This window comes from Puma concolor, chromosome B1 (genome assembly GCF_028749965.1).
Source record: "Puma concolor isolate L17-30 chromosome B1, mPumCon1.1.hap2, whole genome shotgun sequence".
Classification (NCBI taxonomy): Eukaryota; Metazoa; Chordata; class Mammalia; order Carnivora; family Felidae; genus Puma; species Puma concolor.
Window position 1 is genome coordinate 112,430,706 of NC_141670.1, and position 20,644 is coordinate 112,451,349.

A 20,644-nucleotide genomic window follows, 5' to 3' on the forward strand; every position below is an offset into this window, starting at 1 on the left:
TATCATCATGGTCTCCCAAAGAATTAACCCTCTTGATTCTTCTGCCATTGGGTCAATAAACTTAGGTTGATACCCTGACCTTTGGCACGCAGCTTATAATGAAATTTTATAAAATCATTGAGATATAATTCACATACCATAAAACTCACTCCTTAAAACGTACAATTCAGTAGTTAGCATATTCGTAGGATTGTGTAACCATTACTGTCAGTTGTTTTAATTCTAGAACATTTTCATCACCTCTAAAAGAAACTCAGTATTCATTAGTGGTTACTCCCAATTCTCTTCTCCTCTCAGCCCCTGGCAAACACTAATCCACTTTCTGTCGCTGGACATTTCATATAAATGTTATTATACAATAATGTGTGGTCCTCTGTGTTTGGCTTATTTTACTTAAAGCATAATGTTTTCAAGGTTCATTCATGTTGTAGCATTTATTAGTAGTTCATTCCTTTTTTTGGCTAAATAATATTCCATTGTATGGATATATATTTTGTTAAGTGATTCATCACCTGATGGATATTTGGGTTGTTTCCAGTTTTTGATTGTTATAATACTGCTGTGAACATTCATGTACAAGATTTTTGTGAATATATTTTCATTTCTCTTGGGTATATATGTGGGTCATATGGAAATTCTACGTTTAACTTTTTGAGAAACTACTAAACTGTTTTCCAAAGCAGCTACACAATTTTACATTCCCATCAACAGTGTATGAGGGTTCCAATTTCTCTGCATCCTTGCCAAAATGTGTTATTGTCTATTACTGATTATAGTCATCCTTGTGAGTGTGAACTAGTATCTTGTGGGTTTTCATTTTTATTTTCTAACAACTAATGGTGTTGAGTATCATTTCAGGTACTTATTGTCCATTTGTATATTTTCTTTGGAGAAATGTCATAATAAAATTTTTAAGAACTTTCTCATGCCACCTATTAATCCAAGGCATTACTAGGTATAGGTATGAAAGTTTTACATGTATTTTATGTATGAAATTGTAATTTGTAAATTACTCTATGTTAGCTGCATCTGCTTCTTTAGGACCAGTCTTGAGTAGGTGACATATAAAAATTAGCCATGTTAAAGTGTGTTTGGAGTGCTGTTTATCCAAATTTGTACTTCCCAGACTCCTAAATATGGAGGGGCAGGGACCACTTAATTCAAGAATCTGTAACAATACCTGATAGGGTCCTTAAGGTGTGGAATTAATGGTGAAAACAAAAGAGGTTAGTTGAAAATGAATACTGTTTAATGAGAACTATATTTAGTTTTCTATATTGTTGACTTAAGTGAGGTTATGTGCAACAACTGGTAATACCATACAGTGTGAATATTGATATAACTATTTAATTATATTGATTCATTGGTTATTCACCATGCTTTTAGAAAAAATTAAAAATAGATATTTTTTTCAATTATAAATTAAATAGACATTTACTGTAGAAAAATTTAAAACTATAAAATACAAAAGAGAAAAGAAAAACAACCAGTATTAACATATTGGTATGAATCCTTTTAGATGTGATATGCATGCATTTAAAAATTGTTTGCTTTGTTTTTTTAAACTAGTTAATGCATATGCATAGAACAAAATAAAAAGCTTCAAAATGGTACACAGTGAAATGTTAAGACTCTTTTCTCTTGTCCCAGTTTTTCTACCCAGAAGAAACTTCTGTTATCAGTGTTTGGTATAATCTTCCAGAGATATTACGCAAACGTCCAAAACACACACACACACACACACACACACATACACACACACACACACACACACACACACACACAAGCGTGTTCCTTTTCTGGTCCAATAAAGTTTCTTTTTCATTTTCCTTCTTCCACTTTTATCAACCTTATTCTTTGCTCATTGTTTTGCAGAGTTATCACTTTTTGTATTTTCCAAACTCACTTTAAGTATTGAATTTTTATAAATGGTGTTTCTAAGAAAGTTTACTTCTACAATATGCTCTGTAAAAGTACTAGAAATTCCTATGCCACAATTTTGCTGATGTCATTGTCTCATCTAATAGTATTCTAACTTTATCATATTCAACCACAGAATTAGATTTACAACCTATTTTTATCTGTTTGCTGTTATTAAAAATTTCATATTTATTTCTGATTTCTTCAGCTAGACTATAAACTTTGTAAGAGTAAATACTAGGCCTTATAATTTGTATTTCTTATAGCATGCAATGTCTGTATTGCTTTGCAGATTGTAGATGTTTAGTAAGTGTTTATGGATTGAGTGATTCAACAGAAAAAGCACACATCCAAAATCTTGGTGAAAAAACAAAACAAAACAAAACAAAACAAAACAAAAATCTCAGTGCAGAAAGCAAATGCCAAGTAAAGTCACAGAATGCTTCCAAAGAATTCCCTTCTCTATGTGAATGTCTGGATAACATACAGGTAACAACCATTGACTGTTGTTTTGAGAAAATGCTGAAAGAAGTAATAACTTAAAAAAAACCCTGTATTTAAACTTAATATTTCCTTTGCAGTGTTTAAATAAGTTCTATACAAGTTTGCATGAAAGGAAATGAGGAAAGCAGTGGTAGGGCTTGGTGGATAGACAATTGTCCATAGATGAGCAAGTCATTAGTTAACTGAGCTAAATTATTTGGTGTCAGCAGCCATACCTAATTCCCAGGCTATCCAGAGTGTGGGAAAGCCTGGTTGAGCAGCTCTGTAAGGTGCTTTGCGTATCACAGAGGAAGGAAATAAGATTTAAGAAATAAGAATTTTGGGCCTGCTATTTATCTGATCAGTTATATTAAAATAGGCATGATTGCTGACTTGAGGATAAAAACAGGACAGCTCCAGCAGATGCCCAAGAGGGCTCCAGAAGGAACTTCTCTTGGCCTTGCTTTGGAATTATTCCCTTCTTTCCTGGAATTCTGTTATGGCAGGAGTGAGCAAGCAGCAGAACTAGGGAACTTCATGAAACACATTTTCAGGGGTGCCAGAATTTAACCCGATCCCAGGGTTAAATTTCATTTACCAATCCCTTTCATTACCGATCCCAGGCATGCAAACAGTTGAAGAAAGAACTGTATAAAAATTAGGTTCAAAGTAAGTGGCAGTAATAAGTTCTCAGCTCAAATAGTTTTCAATGTTACAACTGACCTTTCCATGACATTAAGCTCATTTTCTCAACAACCAATTATGCCATCACCTTTGGGGCACTTTGGGCCCCCATAGACCAGGTGCAGTGTAAAGAAAACAGCTCAGCATCTGGCCCTTATTATCCTTTTTGTCATCCAGGCATCACCAAGTCTCCCATCTGTGTTTAGGCCTGACCACTCATGCAATTTTTATAGTAGCAAGTGAAAATAGTTTGGAAATTTCCATCTTGAAGGCCAACACCTCATGGAAAACTTTGAGAAGCATTTATTTATTAATAGAAACTCAGTTTATTAACATTCTTAGTTTGTATTTTTGCAGCTTTTCTATTTCATTAAATAGATTATCGTTTTAAAAACCACTTTTCTGCCAGGCAGGGAACAGGTAGAAGGTAGAGAAATTTAATGCACTGAATACATAATTTAACATATATTAAACACAATAACCTTTTATTATTAGTGTACATGTAGTGTAGAAAATAAATTAAACAAAAATTATTAAATAAAAACATACCCACCATTCAGAGGTCACCACTATTAGCACCTTACTATATTCCTGGAAAATGTTTATAAAAAATAAAGTAAATACAATAAACATTCAGGGGCGCCTGGGTGGCGCAGTCGGCTAGGCGTCCGACTTCAGCCAGGTCACGATCTCGCGGTCCGTGAGTTCGAGCCCCGTGTCGGGCTCTGGGCTGATGGCTTGGAGCCTGGAGCTTGTTTCCGATTCTGTGTCTCCCTCTCTCTCTGCCCCTCGCCCGTTCATGCTCTGTCTCTCTCTGTCCCAAAAATAAATAAACGTTGAAAAAAAAAATTAAAAGAAAAATACAATAAACATTCATAGTAAATACATATATAAATTTAACATATAAATATAACCAAGTTCATTTAAATTTATTATTTAACTGAACTCAATATTTTTTTAAACCTTATCTGATAATGTTTTGCCTCTTTGAGAGTTACATCAAATTGGCATTTACAAATAGGAAAGCTAAGACACAGCCTAATTCCTAGAAGGCAGGAGTCAAGAATACCAAGTAAGGGCAATTTTTTTCCTCTGTTATGTCACCTGTTCAATGCATAGATAGTCCTCATAATCACCATTGGATATTTAGAGTAGCTGACCTTCAAAATAGAACAGAGAGTATACTGCATATATTTAGGCAGAAATGTTTTTAAATTCTCATAAGCCAGAGGTCTCTTAATGAGAGGAAAACAGGTGTTGCTGTCAGAAGCAGTTATCAAATCTTGTAAAGCCTTGCACTCCAGAGAGTACCCAGTACCTGGCTATTTCTTCCTGAGAGGGCCTCTTAGTGATATGCAGATATACTGAGGATGCCCCATGGCTAAGTGTGAGTGCAGATGGGATTGTGAGGTTGCAGGACCTCTCCCTACATGATTCCTCTTCAGGGTCCTCTAAGGCCAGAGGGCCACATTGATATCAATGCTGGGAAGCTGACCTAAAAGACTTTTTAAGATATTTTGGGGTCTGTGAGCTCTCTTATGGGTAGACTGCCTCTGGGACTAAGGCTGTTCTTTGAATGTTGGTGGGGGAAGGAGATGGTGTTCCAGCACAGTGTGGTCTTGAGCAGATAAGGATACTCAACAGTGGTGAGGCTCTTCAGGTCCTCTGAGCCAACAGACTCTGTCACTGTCACAGCCTGCCCACTTCCAGGGTGTTTTGGAGGTATACCCCATACCTAGTAGGAACCCTCTAGAAGTATGGGAGTATATGTCATGCCCAAACACTCTTGTGGGTGTGAGCTATTGCTTGTGTATTACAACAGTTAGATTCTTATTATTTTTCACCCACCCCCAGGGAATGATTAAACATTGATCAGATGCTCACATGGAAAGTTACAGATCAATGATTTTACAAGGGAGAGTGGATTAATGTGAATTTTATATTGCTACTATAAAATAGTGTATAAAAAGAAGAGTGTGAAAAAGCAGAAGTCATTAGAAACTCATGTCTGATAACACAAATTATATTTATTGTAAAGGTGACAATATGTAATTACTGACATGATTAAGAGTTCAGGCAGAATTTGTTAAATTACTTATTTAAAAAAAAAACTTAAAAAAATTTCTAATGTTTATTTATTTTTGAGAGAGAGAGAGACAGAGCATGAGCAGGGGAGGGGCAGAGACAGGGAGACACAGAATCTGAAGCAGGATCCAGGCTCTGAGCTGTCAGCCCAGTGACCGATGTGGAGCTAGGACTCACAAACCATGAGATAGTGACCTGAGCCAAAGTCGGACACTCAACTGACTCAACCACCCAAGTGTCCCCCAAAAATAAACTTTAATTTCAGAATAGTTTTAGATTTATAGAAACGTTGCAAAGATTATACACAGGGATCTTGTATATCCAGCATCCAGTTTCTCCTATGATTAACATCCTACATTAATATTTATACTTACTGTTTATTACGTTTGGCACAAATTACAAGCCAATATTGACATACTATTATTAATTAAAGTCCATATTTTATTCAGAATTCCTTAGTCCTAATGTCTTTTTTTCTGTTCCAGAATCCTTTCCAGGATACCACATTACATTTAATCATCACGCATCCTTAGCCTCCACTTGTCTAGGACAGTGTTTCAGACTTTCCTTGTTTTTGATGACCTTGACAGTTTTGAGGAATACCAGTGAGACACTTTGTAGGATGATCCTCAATTTAGGTTTGTCATATGTTTTTCTCAGAATCAGCCTGGAGTTATGGTTTCTTGAGAGGAAGACCACACATGTACAATAACATTCTCATCAAATCCTACCAAGGTCATATGCTGTCAGCATGACTTATCACTGGTGATATTAAGCTTGATGACCTGGCTGAGGTAGTGTTTGTCAGGCTTCTTCTACATAAAGTTACTTCCCCTACTCCCTTCCATACTGTGCTCTTTGGGAAGTAAAAGCTTACATTTGCGGGGTGGGGAATGATGCTCCATGTTCTTGAAGGAGCAGTGTCTACATAAATTATTTGGAATTTTTCCTGTACAGGAGATTTGTCTACTTTTTCCCATTAGTTTACTTCTGTAATCATTTATTTATATCAGGATGAACTCATGGATATTTATTTTATACTTTGGGTTATAATCCAATACTTTATGTATTTTCTTGGTCAAATTGTTCCAGCTTCGGTCATTGGGAATTCTTTCAATTGGTTCTTCTACCGTGTGTGTGTGTGTGTGTGTGTGTGTGTGTGTGTGTGTGTGATTTTAGCACTTCCTTACTTCCTGGCACTAACTCAGGCTCATCTTGTATATATCCTGCCCAGTCCTAGAATTGGCCATTTCTCCAGGAACCCTGGGTTCCATTTATTAGAGAATAGTATTAGACACAAAGGCCTCGTGTGCCAGTTACTACTGGGTGTTGTTATTTCTAAGTTCTCTCAACTTAGAAATATGAGTCAATATTATAAGGATAAAGACTATCTACCCTCCTAGGTTTGATTAGCTGGGTCTATGAAATAAACTGACAACAGGCAGACCAACAGGAGAAAAGGTGTGCAAATTTATTAATTGTTACTACCTGCATGGAAGTATCACAGGGGGAAAAATGTGAATACCCCTCAAAATCAATGAGATTTGAGAACTTAAGTATTATCTTTATTTTTAAATTTTTAAAAAATGTTTATTTATTTTTGAGACAGTGCAAGAGACAGAGTGCAAGCAGAGGAGGGGCAGACAGAGGGAGACAAAGAACCTGAAGCGGGCTCCAGGCTCTGAGCTGTTAGCACAGAGCCTGACACAGGGTTCAAACTCAGAACCCCGATTCCATGACCTGAGCCGAAGTCAGACGCCTAACCGATTGAGGGACTCAGGCGCCCATAGAACTTACGTATTATCTTAATAGAGGAAGGGGAGTGGGGATGCAGGCAATTTAGGGGACAGTTCATGATCTTTAGGGGAGATGAATGGGCTCTCAGAAGAATAGATTGGAGGTATGATGGTTTGTGACAAAGTTTGGGTGTGGTGTCGACTTCTAGTCTCCTGTTTTGTGATGAGTCAATGGTCCCTGGTTGGTGAAACTCCCAGGCAGGTTTTGACAATTGAGTTTCTTTTGGAGGATCTGTCTTTAGGCAGATAAGGGAAGCACAGAAAAAGCCCCTCCCTGCATTTGCTGATTTTCAAGTGCCTTCAGCTCAAAGTAATCAATGTACCAAAGCAGCATATTTTGGGGTGGCATGTCATGAACTCCTTCAATACAGATGCCATACACACATATCTCTACTTATTTCCATATTGTTTATCTGCATCTATATTAAACTGAGCATGAGTTCATACCGATATCCCTTGTTCTGTATTTAAAGAAAAAAGTTGGCAACAGATGGTGTCTCACAGCAAGTTTTATTTCAGTCTTGCTATGATTATATGTGCCAAATCTACTCAAAAAATAATTGTTCATTCTCTAGGCCTCCTCTGAAGATTAGATTTACTGCATTGAACAACATGGCTCCTCTAGGAAGAAAGTGCTACATAGGCTTGGAAGTTCAGTAAACATTAGGAAAAATAGAAGAGGCAGACAGTTGGCGTGCCCTTTAATTAGAGGTCAATGGAGACACAAAACATCAAATATGGGTATACTTTCAGGATTCGGCATTACTATTTTTCCCGGTATGAACATTTCTGGCAGTCATTGATGAAGGGGAGGGACTCACCTGGCAGAGGTAGTTTTAGTAGCAGTTTGTCTTCTTTGATGTGGCAGAGATGAAACAGTAACACCTAGTGCTAGTAAATGGTACCATTGACGTGCTTGTCATTTAAAACGAGTATTAAAGTTCAGGGCTTTTTGTCTCTAAATCTTTCTGCATTGCAAAAATAATGTCTTCTTTGTCCGTCTAGGGCCTTTGCAAACCAAGTTAGCAGAAAAAAGCCTATGCCATCCACTTGGGTGTCAGTGATATGGTAAGGGAAGGAAAAGCACAGATTTCCATCACAGAGGGAGGCAATTGTGACCATCAGGTAGCCAGGCATGGAGCTCCCAAGAAATGTTTCTTATAACTTGAAAAAGGGAGAAACGCCTGAGAAGAACTGTATTTGGCCAACATCAGCTCTATCTAAGCATCTTATAAAAATATCTGAAAGCATAAATTGACAGTTAAGGAAAATGTGGGAGAACCAGTTTTGAAATGCATTAGGAGATGGCACTAAAGATATGCCATAGCTTATTATAAAACATTCATATTTGTAAACATTTGATTGGAAGAACTTCCACTTTTCAGGTAGGGAGAATTACTTGAAAGAAAAGGATATGAAAGAGGAACCCAGGATGGAACAATGTAATCGAAGATTTGCTAAAATAAGGATTAACAAGATTATGATATGCTGTTAGCATATTTTCACAGACTAAAAGGCAGGACTTTACGATCATATTAACACTCCTGTAAACACAACATATTAATAGTCTTTATTGGCTTGTACTATCTAGCTGTGCACAATGTATCCATATTGCTAGGTACAGGATTTTGTATGTGAAAGTACTAATATACAATTATATTTACCTTGATGAAACGTTTTTAGTGCATACTAAAAACGTGACAAACAGACCAATAGATTAGTTTGAAATTTCACTTTGAAAACAAAGGAAGATAGTGTTTGTGATTCTATAAACATAGCATAATACTCTTGGCCTATGTAATGGAGTAAAACAGAAAAGTATTTTTGGGATTGTTTTCATTTTGTGAATTGTTCAAATCTATGGCAGAATTGTATATTCATTGGTGAGTGTAATTCTACACCTAATTTTACTAAGGCAAAGGAGCAACAGAAAATGCATGGTATTGTAGTAAGCAGATGTTTAAAGAAAACATAGTATCTCATTAAAGAAGGTGTGGGTGCACAGAGCATATTTATTTCATTTCTGTTCATCAAATCTTTAGGTTCTTCGTTCCTGATTTTTATGATCATTTTGATTCATGAAGCACTAATATTTGACATTAATAAGAGAATTCAGAAAGATTTCAGTCCTGAGGAATTGGGATCACAGCATGGAATTTCTTTGTGTTTATCAGTCTTTTGCTAACAATAAAATAGACCAGACCTTTTATGGCTCTCAATGTATGAGCTTTCCATGGATAGTGAACGATGTCCTCTCTTATATGTGAATGTTTATATTTAAAAGTAATTACCATCATTCATTGAAAGCTTGCTTTGTATAAGGCACAACAAAAAGATATGCAATAATTTATTTAACCATAACAGTTACCCCATTTTATAGATGAGGATCTTGGAGTTTAAAGAGATGTGGGTATGACTTATACAAATTGTGTAGTTAGTAAATATCAGAATAAGGTCTTAAATTTGGATCTTTATATCTGAGAGTTGGTTCGTGTATTGTTCTAATATTTTCATACGACCAAAGGGGGAAATCATGCCTAAACACTACTATAGTTTCAGTATGTAACTGGCTTGCAGCCACTGTCTTGCTTGATCTTGCCACCTCCTAAGATTCCAGGGATAAAAATAGCAGCTAAAATTATGTTTAGGGGCCCCCAAAATATTCTGGGCCAAGACTAGAGAAAGCTTTTTTCAAGTGCTTACTCAATTACCAATTACTATTGCTGAGAACTTTTGTGCTAAAATTAAACCAGAAAGTCATGATTAGGGCCAAATCTCCAAGTCATAAATCAGTTGCAATAGTGTGTTGGGGGTGGGGCAAGATACAGTTTCTTTACAAGTGAGTTCTGTCTGCTCCGCCACTGAAAATCTTATTTTAAACATGTTTCCAAAATTTGAGAATTAAAACTGCTTTGGAGCTTGGGAAAAGGACCAGAAAGCACAGAGCAGACTGACCTATATCTAGGTTTGAACATACCCAGATCCCAAGACACAACCTAATGATAGTTTGTCCTGATGTCTGATGTCTTTTGAGGCCCTATCTGAGAGACTTATTAGCCAATAGTTGGTCTAAACAGTTTACACATACTAAATCTCATGGATTTCCTACTTCCAGTTTTAACTAATAGGCTTGTCTGTCAATCATTTGTTCATCTGTTCCTAGTAGCTTCAAGTCTTTGCTGAATCCTGGGCGTAATGTTTAGTCAACTAAAACTTGATCATAATTGAAGACCTGAATCTCAAAGTGGAAGCAGGCAACACAACAGACTAAAGGCTGTACGCTTTGAAAGTCCACCTTGACCAGTGAGTTTCTGATTTAAATTAGTCATCTTCATACTGTACCCTAAAGAGTGGGGTTTTGTAAGTGACTCAGGTATCAAGTAAGGTGAGAAAATAAGAGTCTATAGTGGATGCTTTGTTGGGCAGCTCAGATCCTCTCTTCAGAGCCAAGGACTTACTCTGCTAACTGCTGGGAGAGCTGCCAGGTGACAAGCCCCAGCTGTCAGCTCTCTCTGGGAATTGCTTTTGGTTGAAGAGCTCCCAATACAAGTCAATGCTTTAGGGACTTCTCCGTTTGAGGGCACCCTATAGAGTGGCTGAGGCCTTGCTGTGACTGTGTTGCATACCTCCCTTTGTCCAATCCTGCTTCCTTTCTTCCTTCACAGTTGCTGATGCCAGAGCACTCCCTAATCAACTTCCTGCATGCTAATTTTTTCTGAGTCTGTTTCCCAGGGAACTGGACCTACAGCAAAATCAATTATAGCAGCCCTGCTTTTATCATTTATAGATATTGGCTATTCACGTGAGATTTCACTTAGGGCAAACCAGACTAAAAATCTTTGAAAGCCACTGATCTAATTACTATTTGAAGAAATGTTTCACCTTATATGAAAAATCACCTTCATAGTTTTGTGCAAGATCAATTTAAGTTAAGCCTTCCAAACCAACATCTAAGCAGTGTATTTTCCTTTTGTAATTATTTCTTCTTAGCCTTTGTATGTTGCATTTATATATACACCCATGTGCCTGTTAAAGCTGAAGATACATTAAATAATGAAATCATAAATATTTTTGATATTACATATGTAAAACTAAGAAACTCTGCAACAGAAGCAGTCATAGCAGAGAAGGGCATTCAGTAGATGGCATATGTACTCAAATATTGATAGAAGTTTTACATATCCCATCCCCTACCCTTGAAAAATAACTCAAGATTTTTGTCTTAAAAAACTATGGTATAAATAAGTATATTTTATATAGAATTTTCATTCTTCTGTTAAAAAAACATGAAAAAATATACCTCAATTAGCCTCTTATAATAAAGCAGTAAACCAATAAGAAAAAAGGACCACGGTCTTATGATAAAATTCATTGTATTCTGTGGTGATTGGAAAGCTATCAAGGAAATTTCCAACTAATTAAGTTGCTGAAAGGCTAAACGATACAACTTTAACTGCTGAAAAGATAACTCAAGTTTAATAAGCATGTGTATGACTAAGTTCTGGATCTTAGCAGGCCCTTGCAGAGCTCATTCAATAATTCTAACTTACACAATAGTCATGGCAACAAAGGAGAAGTACAGCTTGGATGCGGAAGTTGATCTTAATCTAGGTTTTCCTACTACTCTGTTGCCTGGGAAGCCATACATGTTTCAGGCCTTAGCTTTCTGCTGCAGCATTAGAGATGATTCACTCATAGGTATGTTGTTGCTTTGGCAATTTCCAAACTTGATGTGGCAGCAATTAACTGGTAAAGAGAACATGACAGAGGGAGTCAGAAGAGAGTCTCAGAATGTAAGGTTGTGAAAGAGTATTATTTATTGGAAAAAATAACAAACTACTTTATATACATGTTATTTAACATTTATGATCTGGGTGACTAGAACATTCTAGTAGTGAATTTATTCTATAGCCTAAAATACCCAAGCTTAGATACTTGAGAATTCCTCCTCACAACTTCTGTGTTTTTTTTTTTTTAATTAAAATTTAGTAGATAAAAGTCTATTGAAAAATACTGGAACATATGAAATTTAGGTAGCATCAGTGACCATATGCATTCGAAAGTATCCTTTCTGGAGAAATAGTGATTTTACCAAGTACAACACTGAAAATTCACACAGTTTCCTAAAAATATGCAAGTGAATAGTAGTAATACTGTATATGCAAATAACAGCTATATTCTTCCATTAAAAGTGAACAAACTTTATAAATGATAACATATACATCAATTCACTTTCTTTATGCACAATAAGCATACTTTTGGAGTTAAAGAACTCTAAAGTACAACCAATGCTAAATCTTTGTTAATGCACTATAGGGAGTACACGAATAAATGAAGGTGGTTTATTAATCTGCTAAATATTTTGAGTATGTATTATGTGCCAGGCATTGTGTTTGACAATGCAATTTATGAACCAGTTAGACATGTTCTCTACCCTTGTGAAGTCTGTTGTCTAACGGAAGAAGCTGACAAATAAGCTATTATAATAGCTATATTATAGTTATAATATAGCATGACAAGTGCTGATAAGGGAAGCACAGGGTTCTCAGAAAGCACATAAAATATCAAAACTGGATTTAAGAGTCAGAGAAATTTTCCTGGGGGACATTGTGTCTAAAGGTCTTAAAGCTGTGGATGTGTTGGTCAGTTTGGTGGGGAGGGATTAAATAAAGAAGCTAAAGCATGTACAGAGTTCTGGAAGTGAGTAAGCATTTCTCTCACAAGGAACAGAAAAACTAATTCCTAAAGCTAAGTCTTAGAAAGGGATGGTAGTAGTATAGAGAGATGAAGTATGCAAGAACCAGTTCTTGAGGAGCCTTATAAAACAGATTAAGCACTTTATCATAATGGCGACAGGAAGCCATTGAAAAGATTTAGGCCAAAGATATCAGAGTTATGGTTTAGAAAGATTATTCTGACTGTGGAGTGGAAAACGAAGGCAGGGGAGACCACCTAGGATTCCGAGATAGCAATCTAGGGAGATGAAGGTGGTATGAACCAAGTTAGTGATACTGGGAATCAAGAGAAGCGTAAAGATTAAAGACATTGTTTTAGGAAATAAAATAGACAGGGCTTGGTGACTGGTTATATGTGGGCAGTTTCTGAGACAACTATCACTTGCTGAGACTGGAAACACAGAAAGATAAAAAGGTTTGGGAAAAGGATCCTGAGTTCCTTTTTATTTTTTTTGTTTTTTTGGATACAGTGAATCAGAGGTACTAAGGGATAAATAAGTACAAATGTTGGGCAAGCAATTGAATGTATGGATTTTATATTCGTACAGTGTTCTGAACTGGAGATACAGAATGGAGAGCTGTTAGTATGAAATGGTAACTGATGCCATGGGAGTGGTGACATTGTTCAAGGCAATGCGTAAGGTGATGAGAAAACAGGCTGTGTTCTCCTTATATTCTCCTTGGCCAAGTCTAGTACTACAAGTATTAACAGGTATGAAAGTCTTTTGTTTGTCTTCTTTTACCTTGTGAAGACATGGGTTGACAATAAAAACATTTAACATGACCTAAAATCAGTAAACATTTGTAAAATAACTGTTAAATATAATCTACAAACCAAATAGCCTTCGACTGCTCAGTATCTAGCTTTGACTATTTTGAACTTTCTACTTCGCAATGAATCTTTCCTTATGCTGTAATTTTCCTTCCATCAGTTCTATAACTGTTTATTTCCTGATCATTTGGATAGCCTTTAACGTTATGTGCAGCTCAGTGACAGCCCAGAGGGATTTTCTCTGATCAAAACACATAGAGATGTGTTGGTCAGAAGACAACCGTAATTCATAATTCCCACATGGAAAAGATCCAAATACAGTTTTACATTGGTTGATGGGGATCTGCCTCAACATGCTTCCTTTTATATTCATAGAAGTCAAAACGGGGATGTGACCTCTAGAGCGGCTAATAGGTGGCATGCTGATATATGTTTAATAACTGGCTTGCCAGGAAAAAAAAACAGAGCCCTGATTTGTTGTGTTTGCCAGTTTTTATAGTGTAAATGTGAATACTCCCTTCACAGACAATTTCAAGCTACCAACTGATGTTACTGAAGGCAAACTAGGGGGATGTACACAACTGTCCCTTGCAAGTCAGTGCAAACTGGCTCCAGCACACTACTGGACCAAGTGTGATTGGCTGGTGGCCAGGAACGGGAAACTACCTTGCGGATCACAGCTTAAGATATGAGGGAACTGAATTCTACAAAATACTGAGTTTCTACTTGCGGGAAATTGACCTATTCATGTGTAGTCAGTTTATTTGTAGATCTTGACCTTTCCCTTTGAATTGAGAACTGTGGTATGAATTACATACACATGAATAATCTAATAACCTTAGCATTGTAACTTCCGTGTCTTTATTCATAAGGAGTAACAGTTTCTAAAATTGGCTTGTATCTGAGATTGAAATGATTGAGAGTCATTTTTCATCTAATTCCTTATACCATGAACCAAAGAAGTGACCAGTTTCTTTTCATTTCAGGGTATAAGTATTAACTACATTCTATTATATTTCATAAAAGAAAATATATTATTTCCATCAAATAAGCAGAGTCTGTTTTTTCCCTAACAAAGCAAACAATATGATGGTATACTGCTCTAACCAATACAAAAATGCAGGAAGAGTAGCAAAATATCTCATATGTTTATGTAATTTAACATGTACTCCATTAACAGCAGTGTATAGATACATAGTATTGGCAGTACACTAAATAATTACTATTTAAACTTACTTTTAAAATATTTTCAATATTAGCACTGGTGGAACCAGAGCTATTATTATGCATACTGTATCTTTTTTTATATTCCAAAGGAAAATTAAAATGCTTGGTAGCATTAGAAAAGAATGCACTTTTTAATATTTAATTCAGATATACAAAATCTCATGATGTCTCTTAATAACCTCACAATTCTACTGTACACAAATGAAGACACCTTTTCAAATGACTTGCACTTAGGCTAAATTCATAAAGGTTACTATAAAAATATTTCAAACCCAATAAAAACACAATGATATAATACAAAGTCTTCCTTTTTTGTCAAACTTTAAAGGTCTGTATTTATACAAATACACAATATTTTTTTAGTGCCCTCTGACTGATATTTGTGTTCAGGATTATCTGATTTTAGAATCTAACTTGAACATTTTTTTAAATCAGTTTTCTGCTTCAGCGTGGAAGATGCTGAGAACTTATAGAATAAATTTTTAAAACAGGATTGGGTAAAAACTTTACAAAGTGGAATATTAAACACTTTATACTCTTTAGTTACTGCCTTGCCAAAGACAAAAATATCCCATTGTCCCATTTTCCCCTTACTTAATTTGAGTTTTTAGATAATTATCTTTAGTACCCCTCCTTCATGTATATAGAACGTCTTTGAGACAAAAGTGTACAGGTTTTAGGTTCTTTAACAAAATCCAAAATATCACTAAGCCACTTTCTATTTTTAAAGTGTATTTAAAGAAATGCTTATTTCAATATAAAATCCCAAAGCACTGAATTAAGACACACTAATAACATGACTGGCCAATTACTGACTTGGCTTTAGCCTTAGAGGAATATTATTACAATTGGCTATTAAATTCCAAATTTAAGCATTTGGTTCGATACTGTAATACTGAACCTTTCCAATACAAATATCACAGAAAATGAACTGATTTTTTTTTGTTTTCTTAAAGGCATAGTAAAAAATTTCAGCCATAATATAAATCAATTTTGGGGGAAAAATCCATGCCAAAATAGGAAATAGATTTTTTAAATCTTAGAATAATTGTTATAAAAGAACTACAAAATGTAAATTTCTGGAAAAAAATACATGGAAAATGTCTCTCTAGGAAAAAAATATGCAACTTGTTAGATACAAGAAAATACAGCATTACCACGGGGTACAGCCAGCAATAGACATGTCTTATGAGAGTTAAAAAATTCACAGAAGGTAATTAGCACCAAAAGTGTCTAAAACTTCAAATGATATACTGAAGTGATTCCAGACCCAAGTGTGACATTATAAAAAAGTTACATTGGACTTGGGAAGTTTCACCAGCCATAATAAATATATTCTTTTCAATCTTTAGAAAATGTGCTAGCTTTACTGATTTTTATCACAATTTTAAGGTAGTGTATATGTAATTACCATTTATATTGATTTGATCTGAGCAGGAACCATAGATATCCAAATTATTTCCCAAATAACATGGGGTTATTTGGTGGGTGTGGGTGGGGAAAATTTACCATTAAAACATTTTAAATATCCTTGTTTCATCCTGTTTATTCTAAAATGTTTTGTTGGAATTCTTTACAACACCTCTATTGCCCGATTTGAATCCCATATCCAGTTATTTTTCCTGCCCACTTTTTGGTGGTGTTAAGACTTGGCATGGGAATAGGGAGGGGTATTTAAAAGTGGGCACAGATCACAGTAGTAAAACAAGACTTTTGAATAAGCTACAAAATGTATGTTCAACCCTGTTATAATTAAGAGTTGAGTTTAATTTTAAACAACATCCACTTACAAATTTAATTACAAAACAGCACATAATTTGAAACAAGGCAAATTTTTCGGCTTTCATGTAGTGAAATATAGAACTTCACCAATTACATATCTGGCTACCAAATGTCAAACAATGGCTTATTTAGCCATATTTTACTGTTGCACATAAATAATGACAAGGCAAAGAACAGCAACTAGTCCAAGGGCCTGTAGACCAAGGAACCACAGCATAACCCAAAAGAAAATAACTATTACTGGTTCCACAATTCGTTCTCCAAAATACATCCTTGTGAAGCCCATGTTGATGAGGTTTTTGTTCAGTTCACCAAAAAGTGTTCCCATCTTTTTGTAGTCATCTCCAACAGGCTCGGCAGTGTGGTTTTGTGATTCTTCAATATCCTTTAAAACAAAAACAAAAAACCACAAAACATAAAATGAGAAATAGATGAGGTTCCTTTAAAAAAAATTTTTTTTTTTTTAGAGATAGAGTGTAAGTGAGTGGGGGAGAGGGGCAGAGAAAGAGAATCTTAAGCAGGTTCCATGCTCAGCACAGATGCTGATGTGGGGCTTGATCCCATGACCCTGGGATCCATGACCTGAGCCAAAATCAAGAATCAGATGCTCAATTGACTGAGACACCCAGGCTCCCCCATGGGAAGGTCCTTAAGAATAATGAAGGTCCTTAAGAATAGTGACTCCCAATAATAATCATTCTCCCAAAGTACTGGGCATACTTCTGATAATCACTCAATAAATATTTGGGAGTCTTCCTTTTCATTGACATATAAAACAACTATGAGTGTGCCCACTCTCAAGAATATGGAAAGCACTAATTTACTGATTTCTGTAGAATTAACATTGGACCCTCAACTACCAGAACACTGATTTATAAGATTAAGGAGGGAGCTGATTCATTTCCCTTCATTTTCTAGTTTCCTGGGATTATAAAAGACAGGTCCCTAAATGAGGAATCATGTTTGTACTGCTTTTATCATTTACCATGATTTCAAAATCACCTTTCTACCAATCTCCTGTTTTGAGGCAGGGCCTCAGATTGCTCTGTCTTGTGTAAGTAAGCTGTTTAGTCCATTCCCTTGACACTAAGACTTTAAGGAACCTAGACTCAGCTGACTTGAGCAAGTCTTATTGCTACCATTGAGCAATCCTCAGCCATTACTGCTGTGATCTTTCATTCTTAGCCCTAGCTAAGGAGACCTCAGTGTAGGGCCTTGCATACTCTCTTGTCCAAATTCTACGAACATCCTAAGTGCCTCTTATTAATCCCATCAGAAGAGACAGTTTTCAAATTGGAATACATTTGTACAAGAAGTCCGAAAGTCCACCTGGAAGCCAACTCCCAAGAAAATGTCACTGATGTGCTGTGACTAGGTGAATTTTATGTTTCTCAGCTTCTCATATTGTTTTGTGTTCCATAAATAATATACTATATTATAAAAGAAAAAAAAAGTCTCACTCTTGCCTGAGATCAAGCCCTTCTTTTCTTTAGGACAGAACTTGAAGACTACTTGATTTAGTTTATAATTTTTCTGGTCCCCCACTTCTCTCTACTCCTCTAGTGTCTTGCATTGTTGATAGCATTTCTGGCCTCTTTTTCACTTTCTATTAAAGTTTTTTGTTTTCTTTTTTACTTTTTCCAATTTCTTTTAAGCTGTGCACTCGTTGTACTTTGGGGTTTTCTGTGGTTACTAAAGATTTTTAAGACTTTTGTTTTTCAGTATTTTTGTGGTTGTAGTACAAAGAAATTACCCTAATCTGGTATGGTTCTTTCTGAAGATTTACTTTAAATTTTTCTACAGACTGCTTGTGGGTTTTTCGGGGAAGAAGTAGGTGTTGCAAGACTTAAATCAAAATAAGGAATTAGTTAACTCCTAGAGGCCAGATGGGGAGGCAGCAATGGATCACATCAGCTCAGATCCTGAGAATACCTGTTGGGATTGAGACAGGAAGTGAAAGATCCAGTAAGGACTGGGTTGGGCGAGATGTGGCTGCTGCAGCCTGCTTCTGATTTTAATATGAAAAACTTCAAGCACACACAAAATTAGAGAAAAATGGTACTCTGATCTCCTATACACCTAGATCCAGATTCAATAATTAGTAAAATTTTGCCACTTTACTGCAGCACTTCTTAATCTGGGCAATCTAAAGGAGAGAAAAAAATAAAAATTAGAAGAATGCTTAAAGTGGCGTATCTTCACAAATGAAGTTCTGTGGAAACATCCAAGATATTCAGCAATGAATTAGATGGGTTTCAAACAATCCTAAAGGAAAAACATTTAAGAATGTGGAAAATAGGCAGCATATTTTATTTATGTGTTTTTTTGAGAGAGTATGCATGCAGTCTCACGGGAAAGACAGAGGGAGAGGGAGAGAGAGAATCTTATGTGGGCCGACACCCAGTGGAGCCCGACCCAGGCCCGATCTTATGACCAACCGACCGACTGCAAGATCCTGAGCTGAAATCAAGAGTCAGAGGCTTAACTGACTTAGCCACCCAGACACCCAGCATTTTTATTTTTATTTTTTAAATGCTTATTTATTTTTGAGAGAGAGAGAGAGAGAGACAGAGAGAGAGACAGAGACAGAATGTGAGTGGGTCAGGGGCAGAGAGAGAGGGAGATGCAGAATTAGAAGCAGGTTCCAGGCTGAGCTGTCAGCACAGAGCCCGACGCGGGGCTTGAACTCACCAGCTGTGAGTTCAAACAGGCTATGCTTTTTTTTTTTTTTTAATGTTTATTTATTTTTTGAGAGAGAGATAGAGTGTGAGCCGGGGAGGGGCAGAGAGAGAGGGAGACACAGAATCTGAAGCAGGCTCCAGGCTCAATGACCTGAGCCAACGTCGGGTGCTCAACTGACTAAGCCACCCAGGCGCCCCCCTCCTGCAGCATTTTTAAATCAGTGAGATTATAGTCAATCTCATCACAGTATTTTCTATATCCAGAATACCCATCTCAAATACCACAATTCTAAGAGGTACAAACATTGGTGTGCTGGTAAGTGTTTCATAAGGCTTTGTGGGGGGTGGGAGTTGGGGTAGGTGGATTTCTAATTTGAACTGTTTGCAGTTTTGTAGTGTTTTCCAGTTTCTGTAGCTAGTGCTCCTGCTGCACTCACTTTCAAGCTCCTTAACAGCTAGCTTACAACGTTTCTGAGAATTTAACAGTTGGTTCCTGAGGTCAAGTAGTAGTTGCCATCAGTACTCCACTGTAGATTCAGTAGTTGAGATAAAGACCTGCATGGTTATAATTGATTAGTTTGATCTCTCCCTTCTTTCCATCAATTAGCAGATTTAATGATTTTTTTTTAAGCTTACAAAACTGGTAAATTGGGTTAGTTACATAGAATTACTACGATACATTAAAATTAGGAAAATTGTATGAAGAAAGAAATATATTATGATTTGAGTAGTGGATATGGTAGATAAAATGAAATACATGTAAGGTTACAAAACCACCACAACAAGGAACAGAATTTTGATTTTTCTGGTCTGTTTCATACAGATATCAAAAGTAAATTCAATTCAGTAATTTTTACAAATTCTTATTTACAATAGAACTTACACTGTCTGGATGATTTGTGAGAAACCTGAGGCATTCATGACTCCTCCCTCGTCCTCCCCCCTACAGCAAGCTCATCAACATATACCCTTTTTATTTTACCTTCTAAATACTTCCTTATTGTATATATTGCTATTCCATCTGCTGCTGTAATCCCAAAATAATCTACTAAAATCTCTTGCCTTGACTATTCCAAGTTTCCTAACTGCTTTTGCACATATTCTTTAGCTCCCCTATAAGCTATTTACCACACCACAGCCAAAGTGATCCTTTTAAATCGCAAATGCAATCACCAACCCCTCCCCCCCCACCCCCCCAGGATAAAGACCAAACTTTTTAACATGATCTATGAGGCCCTGCTTAGTCTGGCTTCTCTCTGGGTCTCTGGCCTCGTCCTGTCATCAGCATCCTTTTGTCTTTCTCTGTTTCAGCCACATGGGTCTTTAACTTCTTGAACAGGCTGTGCTTTTTTTTTTTTTTTTTTTTTTTTAATGTTTATTTATTTTTTGAGAGAGAGAGATAGAGTGTGAGCAGGGGAGGGGCAGAGAGAGAGGGAGACACAGAATCTGAAGCAGGCTCCAGGCTCTGAGCTGTCAGTA

General features: G+C 36.3%; 1 protein-coding gene across 1 annotated transcript in view; it reads right to left on the reverse strand.

Moving 5' to 3' along the window:
- Positions 1 to 11,762: 11,762 nt before the first annotated feature.
- The window catches only part of FAM241A (family with sequence similarity 241 member A), a 44,257-nt gene continuing 35,375 nt past the window's right edge, over positions 11,763 to 20,644 (reverse strand). The window contains exon 2 of the mRNA XM_025922279.2: positions 11,763 to 16,869. Within this exon, the coding sequence (XP_025778064.1) occupies positions 16,624 to 16,869 (246 nt within the window). The 3' untranslated portion in view covers positions 11,763 to 16,623. The remainder of the gene's footprint in view (positions 16,870 to 20,644) is intronic.